This window comes from Acartia tonsa, chromosome 2, assembly GCF_053477335.1.
Source record: "Acartia tonsa isolate MP-2025a chromosome 2, ASM5347733v1, whole genome shotgun sequence".
In the NCBI taxonomy this organism is placed as follows: Eukaryota; Metazoa; Arthropoda; class Copepoda; order Calanoida; family Acartiidae; genus Acartia; species Acartia tonsa.
In genome coordinates, this window is record NC_137261.1 from 30,157,048 (window position 1) to 30,177,788 (window position 20,741).

General features: G+C 32.0%; 1 protein-coding gene across 8 annotated transcripts in view; it reads left to right on the plus strand.

Moving 5' to 3' along the window:
* The window catches only part of Prestin (solute carrier family 26 member prestin), a 50,559-nt gene that overhangs the window by 8,915 nt on the left and 20,903 nt on the right, over positions 1 to 20,741 (plus strand). For 3 of the 8 annotated variants that reach the window (XR_013876540.1, XR_013876541.1, XM_080150360.1), the window contains exons 1-6: positions 6,469 to 6,518; positions 16,231 to 16,284; positions 17,305 to 17,354; positions 19,772 to 19,836; positions 20,207 to 20,304; positions 20,458 to 20,524. Coding sequence is in view for 6 of the 8 variants with exons in the window: in XM_080150360.1 (XP_080006486.1) it covers positions 6,474 to 6,518; positions 16,231 to 16,284; positions 17,305 to 17,354; positions 19,772 to 19,836; positions 20,207 to 20,304; positions 20,458 to 20,524 (379 nt within the window). In the remaining 2 variants the exon portion in view is untranslated. Of the gene's footprint in view, positions 1 to 6,468; positions 6,519 to 10,649; positions 10,749 to 15,688; positions 15,825 to 16,230; positions 16,285 to 17,301; positions 17,355 to 19,771; positions 19,837 to 20,206; positions 20,305 to 20,457; positions 20,525 to 20,741 lie in introns of those variants that run through there. The other 5 variants (XM_080150366.1, XM_080150364.1, XM_080150361.1 and 2 more) reach the window with 5 other exon arrangements.

The following is a 20,741-nucleotide window of genomic DNA, read 5'->3' on the forward strand; positions in this document are numbered from 1 at the left end:
CTGCGGGCCACCCACCTAGCCCGCTGGGGTCGGTTCCCGACTTGCTGGATCATCTTAAATAAAGTCCTCATTAATAGACACAGTTTATTCAAGAAAAAAACCTGTAAAAATATAAGTAAGTTTCTAGGTTAGGTTAGGTAAATACTCTTAATCACTGCAAAAAAACTAACCTAGCCCGGGGGGGGTTAGCTTCAGGTTAGTCTAATGCTAATTTTCGCTCAGAATTTGAGTTTCTTGACCTAAAAAACCTATATTTTGATATATAACAATATATATATTGAAAAAATTGCACTTAACCCATGCGGGCCACCAACCTAGCCCGCTGGGGCTAGCCTCAGATTAGTCTAATGCTTATTTTAGCTCTGAATTTGAGTTCCTTGACCTAAAAAACCTATAATTTGATGTATCACAATATATATATTGGGAATAAAACACTTAACCCCTGCGGGCCACCCACCTAGCCCCCTGGGGTCGGTCCCCGACTTGCTGAATTGACTTCGGCACCACGTGGCTAAAAAGACTAGTTTTAATCTTATAATTGTACATTCTATATCCGCGGAAAGCCGTTTATAATACGATACGAGAAATAACTATTATCTTGTTGCAGTTCTTATTATTCTTGTGTCCTTTTACAAAAAGAGAAAATAAAGAATGTCGTATTCCTATGATTGGTCGTCTTTTTCAAGCTTAATCTTTGATAAATATTTTTAAAAGCGAAGCTTTTCTATAATTAGAGTCGGTCTGTCCGTACGTCCGTAAAGGATAGCTTTTTCCGTTAATTTAGGCATGTTAAAATTGTCCTATCGATTTAAAATTTTGTATGGTGATCCCTTTAGTAGTTAGGTACGATTTAGAAAGCGTAGCAACTCTATAATCATTACCAAAATGTCCGTACGTCCATTTAAAACATGTTGATTTTTTACTTTTTTAACAACAAATTTTTATGTGATCTAATCATCGGATTGATCTGATTTTTGGTATATTGATTCCTGGGACAACAAAGTATAATGTAATAAGCAAAGCAACTCTATAATCAAGTCCTAAAAATGTAAGTATGTCCATAAAAATTATCCTGTATCAAGCAATTTTTCAACAAATTTACTTACAATTTTGCTTTGACTCTTATAAATTTATTTTATGATAATTAAGTTCTAACACTGTACAAGTGTTAGTGTCCGTTTGTCCTACCGTTGTCATCCTTGTTCTAATATAAAAAAAAGGTAGAATGTGAGTATGTCTATTTGTTTGTAACAAAACTCTTTATCTGTTGGAAAAATATACAACAAGGGCTTTAATTTGATGCTAATGTGGAATTCCTTCAAAAGTTTTTTTGTTCAGAAAATTAAATTGGTTTTATATATGGTTACCGAAATCTTTTGCTATACACACACACACACACACACACACACATAGATACTCAGATAGACATCCTGTTCATCCTGTTTCTTTTATATAAGGATACTAAGATAATAACAAACATAAAAGCAAGCATAAAACTCAGAAAATCGAATACTTGTCCACCATAAATTAAATGCAGAAAGCTTGACATTTGAAAGATAGAGGGCTATAACTGCGTGACTTTTTAAATATGGGTATGACTCATAACTAAGAGTTGATTTTTTTTTAATATCTCCATTCTGGCGGACACAGGATGCCAGCAAACATAGTAGGGTCATCCAGGTAAAGATCAAAAATATGTTTTTGACCTAAACAAAGCATTTTATCTTACCAAAATATTAAAATATCCTCTAGTAGTATATCCTTATATTTCATATAAGGATTATAAAATAAAAATGAAAAATAAATTATTTTATAAATTTTATAAATTATTTATTTTCTGGAAACTACTAAAGAGCTGCTATGCTTCTAACTTTATATATCTTTGATACATGAATTAAGATTCAAGGTAAGACATCCATGATACGGGCCTAGCAAGCATTCAAGGACGTCTTAGATTTTTTATTTGGAATGGGTGAAAAATTGAAAACTAAAAATTAGGGGGAATAATCTTTTCATAGAGGCAAGTCCAAGTTTTTTTTATTTGGGGAGGGGGGTAATAATTAAAAATCGAAATTTGTTTGTGTGGGGAGGGGAAATCACATTTTTACCCCATTGGTCGTCCCCCCTGGCAAGCATGCCTTAATTTACGATAGTGGCCAACTGTTACTGTCTTACGAAATCCTAAATGTAGTAAAGCTTCTATTTCCCAAATTAATGTATCCAAATAATTTTGCCCATATAAATAATGCTGTTCCTTTTACTGGTTATCATTAGGGCCAAGATAGTTTAGAAGTGAGCACATTTTTCTATATGTTAGTGTGCTACAATTGGACTAACTTTTTTACTTAAATTAAATTTGTTGACATTTTTATATTTGGGGTATTAGTGCTTTTATACAAAGTACCTGTTGAGCTCTGAAAACTAACCCTTCCCCACCCACAACCCTTATTCATAAAAATAATTTGAAAATAAGTAGGGTAGGGTCATAGACATCCAAGGGGGGGGGGGGGGAGTCTAAGACAAGCTTTGCAACCCCTTATTAAATCAACCTCTGAATTTAAAAAAAAACATTAGATTACCCCCATCAAATCTTGCATCATCTTGTTTTTATTTTTTCTCAAGCTATCATTCTACTGCTTCAATTGACAATTTTTTTTTATATAAGAAACTTGATTTAGACAGAAGTTTCAAAAACGCAAAATTTGAAAATATTTTTTAAAAAGTAGTACTAATTTGAGTGTTCTTGTTACTGAAAAGCTATGCCTTCCCTTTGTAATACAATCACATACTCAATAAGTTTACAATCATCCATTCGATTATTATTTTGTAGCACTTCTGTTCTTGTAAAGTAATCCATTCCCTCTTTACTTACCATCAGAAACTCAATGTATCTCTTTAGACGGTCAATACTTAAAAACTTAAATGGAGTAATATGTTTAGACAAAATTAATCCTTCTGTAGATAATACGTATTGGTTGAAAAGTATAAACACTTCATGTCTGGAACCAAACAATCAAAATCAAGCATAAGTTTCCATTTTTTTCAGCAAAGGAATAAGTTAATGTGATTATAAAACCTTGGGTACCAGCGTAATTTATAGTCCAATATCCTGTCCCTCCCTGGAAATTATTTATTTCAGTCCTATTAGATTTAGGGTATCATAGAATCTTAACTTTGGGTACAAGCACATGATGCTGTTACTTATTAATTGATGTGAATTTCTAATAATTAGCTTATGCAGCTGCCAAATTTGCAGAATGTCTAAGATAATGCGACTGGCTTGCAGCTTTTTTTTTGTGAATGTTTAGAATAAAAGAATAGCTGGATGTAACTTTGATAGTTTGTTATAAAGCAAGCAATACCTTATTCTTTTATCTTTGACGAATTAATGGAATTTCTTAAGAATTGGGCTTCAGCATCTCGTATGTAGGTCAAACCTTTGATTGGTAGGTAAATCTCAAATAATTTGTCCCCAACATATTTTCCAGTACAACACACATTCGAGAATACATTTTTTAGGTCATATGGCATACTTATGGTCATCGTGTAGCTCCTCTCTAGGCTATTTGGCTTGCTTATATATATGTTTGCTTCTCTAGAGGCTATTTTCTCTGCTTAAAAACATTGGGAGGCTTAATTAAAAACTGTTAAAGGGCTTTTATGTGTGTAAAAAAATTATAGTAAGCAAAATAACTAGAAGATATTTCCAACCAAGTAAACTTGTTCCTGAATCTTTTAATAGTTGTTCTTATAAATATTTTTTAGTCTTAAATTGAATTTTATATCTACAAAAGACACTTTTACGGTGAAAATTGGGTTTATGTGAATTGGTGTTGGTTCTTTATTTGAAGTTCCTGATAAAATTAGATAGTTTCCTTCTTTGAATAATGTTTATTATTGTTTTAAGTGCATGATTTATCTTAGCACTTCTAATACTTCATCTAACACGCATATAAAACCTAAGTGGTTTTTTTTTACAGTAATAGGTTTTCTTTTTGGTGATCTTGGTATTCTGTAAGAATATATCAATGTTTAGGGGTGAAACAATAGGACTAAAATTTATCAATTTGGTTTTCTTTGACTTTGAATACTATAGGACTGCTACAAATTTTCTTAGTTACTTAATGTTAAAAGATTAAAATTCATTAATGTCGTTATCTGGTAATTCAGGAATAGTCCCTATCGTGACAACGCCCCTTAAGGGGCGATTCGTTTTATTTTTAAAATGGCTTTTGGTAGGTTATTTTAGGTTAGGTTATATTGGGTTAGGTGATTGCCCCACAGTGTTAGGCAATTGGCCCCGCAGGGTTAGAGCCCAATGCAGGGGCTAGAAATTGGAGAAAAGCTACTGTGAAAAAAACGAAGAATCGCCCCTTAAGGAGCGTTGCCACGAAAGGGACTATGCCCGGTAATTCTTCTCGTTATCTTGTTGAAAATTAAATTTCGCCAAATATTTGTATGCTTTTTTGAAATTAAACAAGGATGACAACATCCATAAGTAGCGAAGCACAAAAAAAATCATAGATGGTAATACGTACAAGTAGATTTAAAGTGTATTTATTAATTGATTTATTGGAGAAAATAAACACGAAACCCTGTTTTATTTTGTATAATGATGACGCTCAAAGTAAATTACATAAAAGATGCTCATAACAATGGGAAAAAATATTTTGATAATGATATCCCAAAAAAGTTTTAAAATTGGACCAAAAACGCCAAAAATATGGGGAAATATGTAAAACATATAAAAATAGCAAAAACCTGTTAAAAGGCAGTCTGACCGCCATGCTTGTTTTCTTAAAACGACAGGAAATTTAATTTTTAAATCCTCAACTTAAAAAAATTTGGAAAATTGGACTATATACATCAAAGATATGGAAAAAATTAAAAATAGCCAAAAACCTGCAAAAAGAAGTCTGACCGTCATGTTTGTTTTCTTTAAACAACAGGAAATTTAATTTTGATATGTATAACTGAAATTTTTTTTGGAAATTGTACCATAAACACCAAAGATACGGAGAAAAATGTGAAACATACAAAAATAGCCTAAAACCTGCTGAAAGGCAGTCTGACTGACCGTCATAGTTGTTTTCTTTAAAACACGGGAAATTTAATTTTGATATCTATAACAAAAATTATTTTGGAAATCGGACCATAAACACCAAAGATATGGACAAAAATGTGAAAAATACAAAAATAGCCTAAAACCTGCTTAAAGGCAGTCTGACCGTCAAAGTTGTTTTCTTTAAACGACTGGAAATTTAATTTAGATATCTATAACGGAAAAAATTTTGAAAATCGCACCATAAACACTGAAGATATGGAGAAAAATACAAAAATAGCCTAAAACCTGCTTAAAAGCGGTCCTTCCGCCATCGATGTTTTATACTTAATTGTGCTTCTTAATGATGGGAATGTTGTCAAAAAATTTCAGCATTCTATCTTTTATAGGAGCTGAGTAAATCTTATTTCCCCCATAGCGTTACGGACTGACGGACGGACGGACAAAGTGAATTATAGAGTTCTAAAAAGCGTGTAGTTTTCATTTCCATTACTTATTAAAAAATATTTAGTGCTTTCTCATCATTTGTATGTCCTTTTTGGAGAGCATTTAAGTAGTATTTATGAAATATTTATTGCACAAGGAAAATGTAAAATATTACAATAACAAATAAAATTGTCAAGTATGTTAGGTCCAAACCCATCAATAATTTTTAGTGCTTGTAACGTTGCAATACTTGAGATCTAAGCTCATATTAAAGATCTATTTTTCAAGCTGCGCACTCTTATATTTCTAGTTTTTAAAGGGTTTGTTTATATTGATGTAATAAAGTTTCTAATATAGGATGACCGCGGCAGCAGAAGCCTTTAAATTTATTACAAAACGGCATGAGCCTTGTTTAGATCCTTCACATTGTCGACTTGATCTAACATGTACTTTGTTGTTTAACCAATAAACAATACAATGTTTTAATTTTAATATATTCTGTCAGTGTTTGTGTACTCTCAAATTTTCATGGGAATTTTCCATATTTTAGCTGTGCTGCCTTTGTATAATTTAGATTGTACAACATAAAGCTAAAAACAGTACTTTCTACTAGCGGTTGCGGACCTAGCTTCTCGAGGATTAGTTTTAGAAGACTTTAATCGAAAAATAAGGAAGCCTGAAAGCACCTTGGGACTTATGAGAAGCTTCCCGAAAATGGAGAACTATCCTTTTTTTTGCAGAGGCTCCGCCCATAGGGGCAATGGAAGATTCCCCCTCCACATTGATTTGTTTTGTGTTCCACCCTAAAGTAAAAAGGATAATGACCAGTAGTAGGTATATTTCCGAAAAAATATAGCCCAATTGGTTTAGTGGTTACCGAGATTTTAAGCTTCATACGGACAGACAGAAATTGTTCTACTTTATAATATAGACAATATAGACAGATATGTAGAAGACTACTTGACTTTGTATGTTTTCAGGTGAAATGGAAAATGACCCCCTAACAGTTGATCAAATTTGTTTATATGAGGTAAGAATTTTTCTATAACAACAAAAACCTTTTTTAAAGGGGTAGTTGTACGAAATGCATTTAAACTAGAATTTAGTGAAGTGCATCTATAGGACATATATTTGATAGAATTTAAATCTTTTACCAGTTAGTTATAAAAGTATCAAGACTTGAAAATCATATTTTTTGGATGTATGCAATTTAAATGGCTGTCCTGTTTTCACATAAACAGCATAGTGACTATTTTAGTGGTGAATAATTTAGTGGTGCTATTTATTGTAAGACAAAATTAAATAGGCTAGTTAGTATTCTTGTAACTTATGCAGGGTCGTCCAAGCTTTTTTTTTTGGGGGGGGGTAAAAAAATTTTAAGGGGGGGGGGGTAATTCGTTTTTTTGGGGGGGGTAAAATGGCGCAATTTTTTTACTCCCCCCAAAATTTTTATCCCCGGGGGTAAAATTTGCTTGGGGGGGGGGGATAATTACCCCCCTGAAATCTGTTGGCAGGGGTAAATTTTGTGTACTTGTATTTAGTATTAAAATTTTTTTTTTGTTAGAGATTTTTTATTTTTTGGGGGGGGGTATTTCTTTAAATGCACTTCATGCAACTATCCCTTTACTCCTAATTTCAAATTAAAAGGTAGTTTAAAGAAGCGTAGTAACTTCATAATTAAAGCATGTCCGTAATACATAGGACTATTAACGTTTTCTAGTAAGTTATGGAAAAAATCTTCCTATTTGATGTCGTATTTAAAAATACATAAATGGTTCTAATTTTTTACTTTGAATTAATACCGTAATTGTTTTTTCATAAAATAATGTAGTCTAGATTTTTATTAGTAATTGTTTTGTTGAATGTTTTTATTTTCTTTGTATGCGTTCATCTTTTTATTTACTTGTTGTTCTTTTTAAAACTTATTATGATGCAATAATAGGTTAACAAAAAAGCTATAAATACCTTAAAGTTTAAAAAGTTTTTTCTTAGTCGATAACTTTTTCCTCCTTCTATTCTATGGATATACTATTACTTGGATATTACACCAGATTTTCATGTTCTCTAGTAAAGTGAAACTCGCAGCGGGCTAAAAAACGATGCTCCCATCCACCCCTTATCCCATTCTCTTCGCACCTCCTGGATGACCTAAATTGACGATAATTTTTCCCACATCCATTTCCAGATCCTTGTAATCATCTTGTGTGAGATTCTACAAAATTCTGAAGTTTCTTTTGGTTAACTCTCAATTAAAAGACAAAAAGTAAAACGCGCATGATTTCAGCACATAAAAGAGTTACAGCTCCAAAATTCAGTACAGCAGTTTCTTTTGTTGGAACCGCCGCTTCCGCCGAAAACCTCCGTTTCCCGCCGATTTTTTTGCCTTTTTTCGCCAAATTAGACAGTTCTCAATCCTCACACAAAAATTTCCCTTATATTTTCACGTTACACTTGTAATATTGTCCATATTAAAAAAATTGCAAGTGTAAAATCTTACAAGTGTAAAGTGAAAATATAAGGGACATTTTCAAGAAAAATAAGTTTAACTCAGATGATTGAAAATTTTCTATTATGGCGAGAAAAGGCAAAAAAAATACGCCGCTGTTTCTTCACAGTTCCACATTGTTCTCCACAAAAGCCACTGCTGTGCCAAATTTTAGAGCTGTAACTCATTTATGGGCTGAGAATATGCTCGTTTTACTTTTGGTTTTAAAAAGTGGCACATCCGTCCCCCCCCCCTCTTTAATACTAATTTTTAGAAAGTTTTTTTACTAGGCAAGCTTTTTATAAGTGTTTGTGCCTGTTCATCTGTAGTGCTATAGTTTTATTTTTTCTTGCATCTTTTTGCTACTAACCCCGCCTCCTTTTTATTTACTTTAAAAAGGATGTGGAAGGGTTCAGTACTCAATAGGCATCTAGAGGGAAACCACCAAAGAAAAAAGCAGCTCCGATAGACCAACGGAAAATATGATTATAAAGTAGACGTGCATAGGTCAGGAAAATTGTCAGTCATATATCTTGAATAGCGGAAATAAATTCCCTATTCCCCCTAACGGTTTCTTTCAGAGAAAAGAGCAGACATTTCGAATTATATGGCAGCTTCACTACTAAAAAGACCATTAGTTAAAAAGATAAAGCTACAGACGGAGTCACTATTAAGTGTTAATATATAAAAGATGCCTGCATTATGATATGTTTATTTTGGTGGGAAAGTATCTAACAATGCTACTCCTCCCATTTAAAAATATCTCATATTACCAAGGATAATTTATTAATCGCTCATTTTAATAGGGACGCAATATGGCTGTTTTTAGAGTCATTACAAATAGTACATCACTGTATATTTCCTTAGTAAAATGGGCTATTTTAGAGTATTTACTCGACATTTGAATGTAAAATTTCAATGTCAACTATTTGCCCAACAAGAACAAAACTTTGTTTTTGACAAAGCCGAAAATGCCCTATCAATTAAAAGCAAGATTCTTTAAGTAGAAGCTTTAAAAATTTGAGGGATAGGTCAATTGAAATTTTCAATATTTAACCCTATTTGTAAAATTCTAGCTAAACTTTGAATGACGCAAATCCAGTTAAAATCTGGTTAAAAATTCCCCATCTTCCTTTTTAGCCTCCAACCCTTCCCCAACTCCCCTACCGCCCTTTCGATAGTGGAAGATGGCGATCATAACTATTCTCAGATATCTTCAAACTAGTTTACCCCCTCTCTTCCCCCTCTCTTTTTTTCCTTCCCCTTTCAAACCTATAATTCTGGTGTTCATACAAATGCGCCAATTTTTGTTTTATAAAATTTTTTTGAAAATAACATCTGTTTGGTTTTCCTTTGCAATTAAGCTTTTTTTTAGGTACAGGGAAGGTTTTTAACTATTTTGGGAGAGCGTATCTCCACCCTCCCAATTTAAAATCCCCCACAAAATTTTTTTTTGAATATTTCTTATTAAAACTCAAATTAAAAAGTAGAAGGGCGGTTGACTTATCCCCCTCCCACCTTAAGAACACTTAGAGGCTTCTTGGGGGCGTTCGTTGCCCCTAGTCTTTCTTAAAATAAGAGCTATGTCTTGCATTTTTTTTCAATTAGGTGTTTGATCACGAATTTCATATGGTAAAAATATTTTTCTTATTTAATTGTTATCCTAAAAAGATAAAAGTTATGCTTGAAAATTGTTTTAATAGCTATTATTATATGTTGCATTTTTATATAAACGTGAGAGTTGTGATCACAATTGGCGTAACATTTGTACTCTTTGGCGTCAATGCGTATTTTCAGATATCCATTACTCGCTATCCGCCCTTTCACCCACCTACCACAAAAATAATTTTCTTTGCTACTAGTAAATACAGGGTTAATCCCTTCTGAATTCAGAATTTCCCTCCCCCAATATTTGTATCCATCTGTGGATGAAGGAAGATGTCCATCATAACTATTTTCGGTTCGATTCGCCCCATCTCTTTATGCTTTCCCCTTTGAACTGGATTTTTCTGGATTATCTCTTCCAAAACTTGATAGCGATAAGGTGTTTATACAAGTGCGCCAATGTTTTTTTTTATAAAATTGTTAAAAAATGACATCTGTTTGGTTTTCCTTTGCAATTAAGCTTTTTTTTTAGGTACAGGGAAGGTTTTTAACTATTTTGGGAGAGCGTATCTCTACCCTCCCAATTTAAAATCACACCCCCAAATTTTTTTCTGAATATTTCTTATTAAAACTCAGTTAAAAAGAAGAAGGGCGGTTGACTTATCCCCCTCCCACCTTAAGAACACCTAGAGGCTTCTTGGGGGGCGTCCGTTGCCCCTAGTCTTTCTTAAAATAAAAGCTATGTCTTGCATTTTTTTCAATTAGGTGTTTGATCACGAATTTCATATGTTAAAAATATTTTTCTTATTTAATTGTTATCCTAATAAGATAAAAGTTATGCTTGAAAATTGTTTTAATAGCTATTATTATATGTTGCATTTTTAGATAAACGTGAGAATTGCGTTCAGAATTTGCGTCAGAATTTGCGTCATTTCAATTTTCAGATTTTTATTACCCGTCATCCCATCTGTGTATTGACATTTCTAAATTAGTTAGTTTCTCATTAACATTTGTGTCACATTATACCCATAATAATATTTTATAAATATCTTTTAAGGTGATCAATTTTAGATATTGAATTTACTGTGTCAGTGAAATTAAAGATTGCTGATAATATTCTTTCTGTGATTTAAAGTGATAATAATTAAACCTACAAAGTAATACAGAATGGTAAATATTAATTATATTTTTAGCATTGCATATTGCATATGGGATGGTTAATAGGAAAGGTCTATTGTAGAAATAGTAAAGTAGAACAGGAATGATAAAAATATGAATTACATTTAGACTAACTTGTTTTAAAAACTCTTAGTTTTATAATGATAATGTTTATTTTGAAAACAAGAATGAAAACGTGCATAAAAGCAAAGCTTAGCAGAGCAGAAAGTCAGACAAAGAAATATCTAGAGAGGCTTCGCTTAAAACATTTTACCTTTATGGCCCAATCCAAAAAAGTAAGTAAATAAATATTTTTTTGTTGTTTAAAAATTGATTTTAGAAGCCAAATATTATTATGCTTTAAATTTACATACATACTTTTTGATTCCTAACTGTTACAGAAATCATCGTACAAAGATTAAAATAAATAGGACAATAACGTACCTAAATTAACGACAATAGCAATCCGTTAAAGACTCTAAATATAGAAAAGCTTCGCTTAGAAAATTATTAAAATAATGATAAGGGGCATTTTTTCTTAAGTATGCCAAAATTGAGTTTCTAGGTTAATATCTTTATTGTCCTACATTTAGTAGAAGAGCTGGTGGTTTCTAATTTTCTCTGTTATCGGAGTCACACAAACTCAATTTTGACACACTTAGTTATCTCCTTGAGAAACTATCCTGTTCTATTATATATAGAAAATCATATTTGTAGACAATTAATCTTTGGTTATATTATATAGATTAAAATACTAATACTTAACTAATGTCGATCATCATTGTACAATGTTCACCACCCCTTTAATTCAAACCGACGAGGGGGATGTAATAGAGATATTAAGAGTGGTGTTATTTCATTTTCATGGGGGTGTATACACCTCTCTTTTGTACGCTTCTTTTTATAAAAAACTCTTATGTAAATTAGATTAGGCTCGTGCACAGATACTTTAAAGCAGCTTTGCGGAGCCGTTTGATTTTGGTGCGGCTCCGGCTCCGACCTAAAATCAAGAAAAACTCGACATATTTTTTCCCCACGTCTATTTTTGACTTTTGAAGGTTTTAAAAGTTTACTTTTAATAAAAATGGACTTTAAAATCTTAAAAAGTGCATTTGCACATGACAAAACAGAGTTACCAAATTATAATTTATAAAAAACCTCTTTATTTATCTAGCCTGGAGCCGGAGCCGTTTTTTAACGAAAATAACGGCTCCGGCTCCAGCCAAATATGGCGGCTCCACGGCTTTCGGCTCCGGCTCCGCAACACTGCTTTAAAGGCGTGCGTACTTAAACAAGGAAAAGGGGAGGCTAGTAACATCTTTTTCTTGATACATTACACACCCCTTACTAACAACTAAAGTTACTAAAATATAAATTTGCATGCTTATTAGGGTCGGTCCGTCCGTCCGTCCGTCCGTCCGAGATAGATAGCTTTTATTCGTTAATTTAGGCATGTTAAAATTGTCCTATCGATTTCAAACTTTGCATGATGATTCCTGTAGTAGTTAGGTACGATTTAGAAAGCGTAGCAACTCTATAATCATTACCAGAATGTCCGTACGTCCATTTTAAACATGTTGATTTTTCTAATTTTTTAACAGCAAATTTTTATGTGATCTAATTATCCGTTTGATCTGATTTTTGGTATATTGATTCCTGGGACAACAAAGAACAATATTTTAAGCGAAGCAACTCTATAATCAAATCCTAAAAATGTAAGTATGTCCATAAACTCAATAAACATTATCCTGTATCAAAAAGTTTTTCAACAAATTTACTTACAATTTTCTTCGACTCTTATACTTTTATATTTTAATAATTTAGTTTAGACACTATACAAGTGTTAATGTCCGTTTGTCCTACCGTTTCAGTGCTTCGCTTTTATGGATGTTGTCATCCTTGTTACTAAAAGTTCGATAGCATATCATTGTTACTGTACATACGTCCGTCCGTCATTACAACTATTTAAGTCCGTATATAAAGGGATTTTTAAAAAGGGTTTGCGCTACATTTATCCATTTTTGTTAGGCCTATTTTGATAAAAGTGACGTGGCGCACTACATTTACACAATTTTATTTTTATATAAAAAGTTTTAAAAAAAAGAATATAAAGGATTATTAATCAAGTAGAAAAATATCATTTGACAGCTGTGTCAGGAATTCGTGTAAACTGAGCTGGATCTTTAAATCACGGATCTGCCCGAGCTGAGCCACAAGCGAGCCGATTTTGAAAGTGGCTCACTACATATCAATGGCATTGGTGATCCGGCTCACTAAGCGGGTCGCAACACTCGTATTGTAATGCCAACGAGCCGGGAAGTGATCTGGCTCACAGCCGTAAATCTTTTAAAGATCATTGTTTTTTAGCAGTAGCTGTGGCTCACATCGAGGCAGATCTGGCTCGGCTCACCACTAAATGATTTAAAGATCCAGCTCCAATTTTTCTAAGCATCTTCTTAAATACCTGCTGCTGCTATATCTGATGCGCGAGATCAAAAGTTGTTGTTTTTTTTAGGATCTATTTAAATAAATCCTTTATATTCAAACATATAAAATAACATGTTGCAAAACAAAAGGTTTAATAAATTGCGTACACTTAAAAGATTCCTACTCGCGTAAATTAAGAAATAAAGTGAACATTAAATAGCTGACAATTCGCATATAATTCAAGATTTATAAAATTATATTTTCTTAATGTACATATGCATGTAGTATAATTGCATTTAGTTAAAGTCAGGACTGTTTAGTCACAGCTGCTGCAGATAATTGGCGGATTCAGCTGCCAGCAATCTTTTATTCATGTAAATTCAAAATATATTGAAGAGTAGAAATTTTGCCTCGAAAGCTTTTCTATTTTGTCCAAAAAATTAAAATCAAATTATTCCTAAACACACCTATGGGTAAAAAAATATTTTAAGAATAATTATATATACATAGCATTGCATGTCAATAACATTTTTGTACTTTGGTAAAGAGTTAAAAAGCAAAATTAAATAATTTTGCGCGCTTTCACTCAAAGCTATCCCCTGACCACCGCCTGACCCCCCCCCCCCTCTTTGTTTTAGTTTTTAAAGACCTTCTTTCTAGACCCATAGGGGGCTCTTATCCTACAGGATACCATATCTACAAGATAATAGCTCTAGAGGGCTTTTCTAATTTTACCTAAACTAATGCACCACAATTTTTGTTTGTGGTCCAGATGCATTTTGAGATAAAACACCTATTTTCAACATTTATCCATAGACACAGTGTTTCGCCCTTTTAGGGCTCATCAGTATGGCTCAATTCATCAGAGTTGATTTTGCACGTGGCGGAGCTTGAACCGGGAACCCTTAGATTACCAGGCCAACACCCTACTCATTGCACCATTACCCCATGATGAGTAAGGAATGAAATTTCGACCAAAAATAGAAGCCCATTTAATAAAATTTCCATAATTTTAAATTTTACCTTTTTTGAATAGTAACATGTATGTTTTACGTGTGAATTTTACGATGTTGGTAATATATTTATTTGAAGCGAAGCTCCTCTACAGTTAGGTTAGGCAGTTCGGTACTTGCATCCATGAGGGGTACAACTCATCACCAAGCAGAGTTAGGACTTCTCAGACAAAGGTCGTGCAATCAAAGGGTTGGTTGTCTGTTTGGATGTTACTTAACCTAATATTGGGTGTTAGAGTATCACATCCCATTACAAAGCGGATGCATGCTTTGGATTCTCTAGATGCTCACTTAAAAATCGAATGATGATCCCGCCCTTATGAGGTAAGGTAAGCCTATGTGAGATATACAACTTATTATCAACTGAACTTCAATTAAAAGAACTTTATGATATAATCATCCTTGTTTTATATATTTTTGTGCGAGCATTGTATTCAATTTCAAAACTTAGTTTGTACAATGGTCTGAAAAAAGACTAAATGAGAAAAATAAAAAAAAAACTATGAACTAGTTTTTACCGTCTATTATTTTAGCCAACGAACTAAGAATTAAATCTGTGCTTTTTCATTTAATTATCTTTAGACAATATAATATAATATACTAATCAATTGAAGATTTAATAATTAAAAAATTACTGTTTATGAAAATACAAAGTCTGTATTTTTCTTTCAAGGAGAAATGTGTGACAGAATTTTACTCATTCACACTCTTTTTACATCATAATTAAAATGTCGTGCCGAATATTTTGTATTTGTTGATTTTTATTTAGAGGAAATATAAATTGCACTTCAATATACCCAACGCATTATTGTTTATCTGTTTGTAAACTAAAGCATTTGTCTACTTCGTGGAACATCTTATTTTATTATGATTGTTTCAAGATTTTCGAATAAGATATTCTGTCTGTCTGTGCCTAAATATCTTGTTTATAAGGTTCTCCTTTATAGGAGATATTCATATACAACCCATAAATAATTTTCAATGGGGAAGGAAACAAACACTACCACAAGAATATTATCCCCCTTTCTCTTATAATGTGCCCTAAGTGACATCTTTTGGTAAACCCTTAAGAAAAGAAGTATAGAATTAATAGAACCTTTTATACCTTTACTTTACAAGTTGTAAACAATATGATCTTTGTATGCTTAGATTTATAATTGTTGAAGTTATATTACGATCAACTGAATTTGAGTTGCCGATTGTGTACATAGTTTCCTCGGTGTTTCCTCATCCTATCTCAATATTTACTAATATTATTGAGTAAGACTATTCCAGATTATTTGTAGCAGTAGGCCTTCTTTTGTCGGTTAAAATTGTTTGCGTGCATAATCTGTAATTTTACCGTTTGGCCGTTAGCAGCCTTTAAAGTTGATAGATTTTGGAGATAATCGTTACCAGAAACATTTTACCGTGAACTGCTCTAGATCAAACAATGTTTATTGTTCGAATATTCATGACAACTCTACATCCTTTCTAGTGTAGAAATATTGGCGACTACAGGTGTATTTTCTCATTGTCTCTCAGACAGCATACAAGAGAACACTACTCCATATATACAAGTTTAATATCAGTTTATATTAAAAATACTCCTCGCATTTGATTCATAGGGAGATTTCATTTAGATGTTAACATGAGAAAATTGTTTTGGGTGAGCGAGTTATTTAAACTAATTATTCAAGGAAGCTTCATATGACTTAACCCTGTATTTTTAGTATGCATGGCAAATGTTTGGAAAAAAATTTAATGATAATTATTAATAATGAAAAAGAAGCATGAAAAAAAATCCGTTAATAATAGTTTTTTAGTGTCGATCGAACAACGAAACCCTCCATATCTTTTATTTTTGATTAAAAATGAAATAAAATTTTGATTTTTAAAAAGCAGGAGGGTTTCTGTACTTTAAATAAAATATCATCTTATATTTATATTAGTATGCTTAATTTTTATTGTTTAATTAATTAAAGGCGTAATTTCATATTTATTTATAATATGTTGTATAATCATCCATTAATAATTTGGTTCTTGTTTTATAAGCATCTTTTTGTTTTGTTTAGAAGCCGCGACGTAAAGCAGAGCTTGGCAGAGATGTGCTCAATTTAGATGATTTCAGGAAACAATTATAAATAAAATTTTAAATAAAAGGGGGGGGGGGCGAAAGTGACACTTTTTGAAACCAAAACTAAGTCAACAAAGGAACTCAACTAAAAAAAGAGTTACAGGTCTGAGATTTTGCATGGCAGTTGCTTTATAGGGGTACAATATGGAACTGTGAAGAAACGGCGGCGCAACCGCCGAAAACCGCCGTTTCCCGCCGATTTTTTTTTGCCTTTTCTTGGCGGTTTTCGGCGGTTGAGCCGCCGTTTCTTCACAGTTCCATATTGTACCCATATAAAGCAACTGCCATGCAAAATCTCAGACCTGTAACTCTTTTTTTAGTTGAGTTCCTTTGGCTTTTAGTTTTGGTTTCAAAAAGTGTCACTTTCGCCCCCCCCCCCTTTGCTTTTTTAGATGAATTTAGTAGCTAGAAGAGAGGGAGGGCGTTGAGTTTGTGTTGATATCTAATCCCCCAAAAATGCATGAAAACACCACCCTTGTTTTTCTCTAAATGTAAATATTAGTGGCTAAGACTATTAGAATTTAATTTTCAATCTTAATTTTTGGATATATAAGGCTTTATTTTATTAAGACTATGCCCAGGTATCTTAAAATATGTCACTGGACGATAGATATATTCATCCCCAATGATGATATTTAGATTTGTCCCTTCTTTAGATTTAAACTTTTGTTTTGAAAATTTAAACCCAATTGTTTGTACAGCAAATTTAAATAAAAATGCCCAAAAATAACGTGGTTATAAATCTGAGGTACCAGTGCAATTTACAGTACAAAGTCTTATCCCTCTCTAAATTCCTATCTTTGCAGTTTCTCATATAGTTTCAATATTTTGCAGGGATTACCAAGTTTAAAGGAAGAAGCTTAGCTTTTTCATTCCTTTTTTCCTGATCACAAATAATTTTGATTGTGTTCTATTTTATAGTAATTTCCTCATAAGAAAAAGATTTAACTAAGCTTTACTTTTTACGCATTTATAATGAAAGAACAAATATTTTAAATTGTTTGATTTCTTTAGTAAAAAATTTCATTTCCAGCGAAGACCCTCAAATTCATGTAAACACAGGTAAGATTAATAATTTCCGTACTTTTTTATTTGTTTGAATAGCTTCTCGTAATGTGTTCTCATTCACTAGACCAAAATAAATCTTCCAAGTTTATGTTATAAATAAGGATGACAACATCCATAAAAGCGAAGCTCTACAATCAGAAGGAAGATAAACGGACAATAACTCTTAAAGAGTGTTGGGACTTTATAAACAAAACATTAATTTGTAAGTTTAAACAAAATTGTACATAAAGGGAGAAATTTTTCTGCTTATTTTCCGTAAATGTATGTGTTCTTTGACAACATGGAACTGTAAAAAAAGGCGAAACCGCTGCTGTCTCCAAAAACCCGCTATATCCCGCCGATTTTATTGCTTTTTATCGCTTTTATATTCTAATAGGTAAAGATCATCCTATCGCTTGATAATTTTTTGTGTTCTTAATATTTAAAACATGTACAAACCTTTTCCAAAAAAGTTTCAAATAAATGTTTTAAAAGTTTGTCTCAAATTTTGCGTCATAATTCTGTTTTAAACACAAACCTCTACGAAAAATAAGCAGACAAAATCACCCACTTTTTGGCCAAATGAAGTAAATACAAGATACAGTAAAATGACATGGTTTTTTGGTCGGACTACTGATAATGCCCTTTTATAAGGATCAGTTTTTAAACGACGTTTGTCCCCCTAGCACGTTTGCCTGTATACTTTTTAGTAGCGAAGCTACTCTATAATTCACTTTGTCCGTCCGTCCGTCAGTCCGTCAGTCCGTCCGTCAGTCCGTCCGTCAGTCCGTAACGCTATGGGGGAAATGGGATTTACTCAGCTCCTATAAAAGATAGAAAGCTGAAATTTTTTGACATCATTCCCATCATTAAGGAGCACAATTAAGTATAAAACATCTTTGGCAGTAGGACCGCTTTTTAGCAGGTTTTATGCTATTTTTGTATTTTTCGCATTTTTCTCCATATCTTCAGTGTTTATGGTGCGATTTTCAAAATTTTTTCATTTATATATATCTAAATTAAATTTCCAGTCGTTTAAAGAAAACAACTATGACGGTCAGACTGCCTTTAAGCAGGTTTTAGGCTATTTTTGTAATTTTCACATTTTTCTACATATCTTTGGTGTTTATGGTCCGATTTTCAAAATTTTTTTAGTTATACATATCAAAATTAAATTTCCTGTCCTTTAAAGAAAACAACTATGACGGTCCGACTGCCTTTCAACAGGTTTTAGGCTATTTTTGTATTTTTCACATTTTTCTCCATATCTTTGGTGTTTATGGTACGATTTCCAAATTTTTTTCAGTTATACATATCAAAATTAAATTTCCTGTTGTTTAAAGAAAACAACCATGACGGTCAGACTTCCTTTTTGTAGGTTTTTGGCTATTTTTATATTTTTTTACAGTTTCCCCCATATCTTTGGTGTTTTTGGTCCAGTTTTAAAACTTTTTTGGGATATCATTATCAAAATAATTTTTCCCATTGTTATGAGCATCTTTTATGTAATTTACTTTGACCGTCATCATTATACAAATAAAACAGGGTTTCGTGTTTATTTTCTCCAATAAATCAATTAATAAATACACTTCAAATCTACTTGTACATATTACCATCCATGATTTTATTTTTATGCTTCGCTACTTATGGATGTTGTCATCCTTGTTGTTAAAAAAATTTCATTGGAAAATGAAGAAAAATATGCTAATAAAAGTGTTATTTTCTTAACAATTGAAGTTACGTAATTAAACTATACGTACTATAACAATAAAGTCACAGGGATGCAGAGATACATCATCTCAAAAAAAACTTTTAAATATGAATATAGATTTTGTGTTACAGTGCTACTCAATAACACATTTCTTGTCTGTATGTCGTATGTTATAGTCATTTTTTCAGAATTAATTTCTCTGTTATTTTTTAAGTACATTATACAATACTTTTTTTATTCTTATGCAACGTTTTCTTTTTAAACCTTAAAATGATTTATATAAGTTTAATAGCTATGTTATTTCTGTGATTACAAATCAAGTTTTTTGGCAGCAATTAACACAAATTCAATTCTTCTTTACTGCTTTATGGTTGTATCGCCTCCAAAAATTTTGTGTGTCTGTAATACTAAAATTTTCTTATTTTAGTCGCTTTTAATACGAATTTTAAATTGGTTTGGTCTAAAAGTAATGTATATGTAATATAATTTTTAGTCATTCATGTTTTTTTTATCTTGAAAAAAGTAAGATGTCTCACCGTTTAAATTAATAAATGAAATATCTTATTTTTATCTTAGAACTTTTTGTGACTAAACGTTATAAAATGAAAGTTCAAGTACTTCTTTGATATATCTGTAAATGAGAGACCATATGCATTACCTTTTTTGGTTAAATTGTGACAGTTTTTATTAGAAACTAATCTTGCCTTATGTTTGTTTTTAGATTAAAAGAATATTACAAGAATACTCTTTCACATTTCTCATTGTTAGAATGGATAACATCATTAGGTAATACATTTGATGGGCATGCAGGGATAGAACAATGGACAAATTTAAATTATGAACTATTTGGGGGAGGTAAGGTAGGACAATAATGAATAGATCTTCGATAACTTAGCTACTGTTTAAGTTACACTAGCCTGTTTGTTGAATATAATTGAGCAAATGTACTTTATCTTCTTTGAAATAAATCTTCTTCTTTTTTGAAATGTGTAGGGTGGGTTAGGAACTATAAAAAAAAACAATTTACTTTATCTATAAAGCAGAATTGAAATAAGTAAAAGTCAATAAAACAAACTTGGGAATAGAAGTGGAAATGAAATTAAATCACCCATAAAGATAATGCATGGCTTTTCGTAAACATTTTATACTATTTTAGTACCTATCTTGGGTTGGCTGCCAAAGTACAACGTGAAGGCCGACTTGGTGAACGATATCGTAGCAGGGTTCACTGTTGCCATCATGCATATACCTCAGGTAAATGGAGTTGTCCTTTGCATTTCAAACTGTGTTCATCGTCATTAGTTAAATTTGACTAAGGATTCACATTTGTACTTATGCTTTATATAAATAAAAGAATTAGTCCTCAATCTTATTATATCTACTTTTAAAAATAATTTTTGTATTTAGGGAATGGCCTACGGTCTGCTAGCAGGAGTAGATCCAGTAGTGGGGATCTATACAGCTTTCTTCCCAGGTAAATTTAATTGTATAGCTATGTGTAACTATGGTCTGTTAGCAGGAGTAGATCTAGTAGTGGGGATCTATACAGCTTTCTTCCCAGGTAAATATAATTGTATAGCTATATTGTATAGATAAGAATGAAAGAGAATGACAACATTTTTAATGAGCGAACAAAGTGAGTTTTAGAACAGATATTCAATGATTCTAAATGAAAAATGTTTAGAAATTAT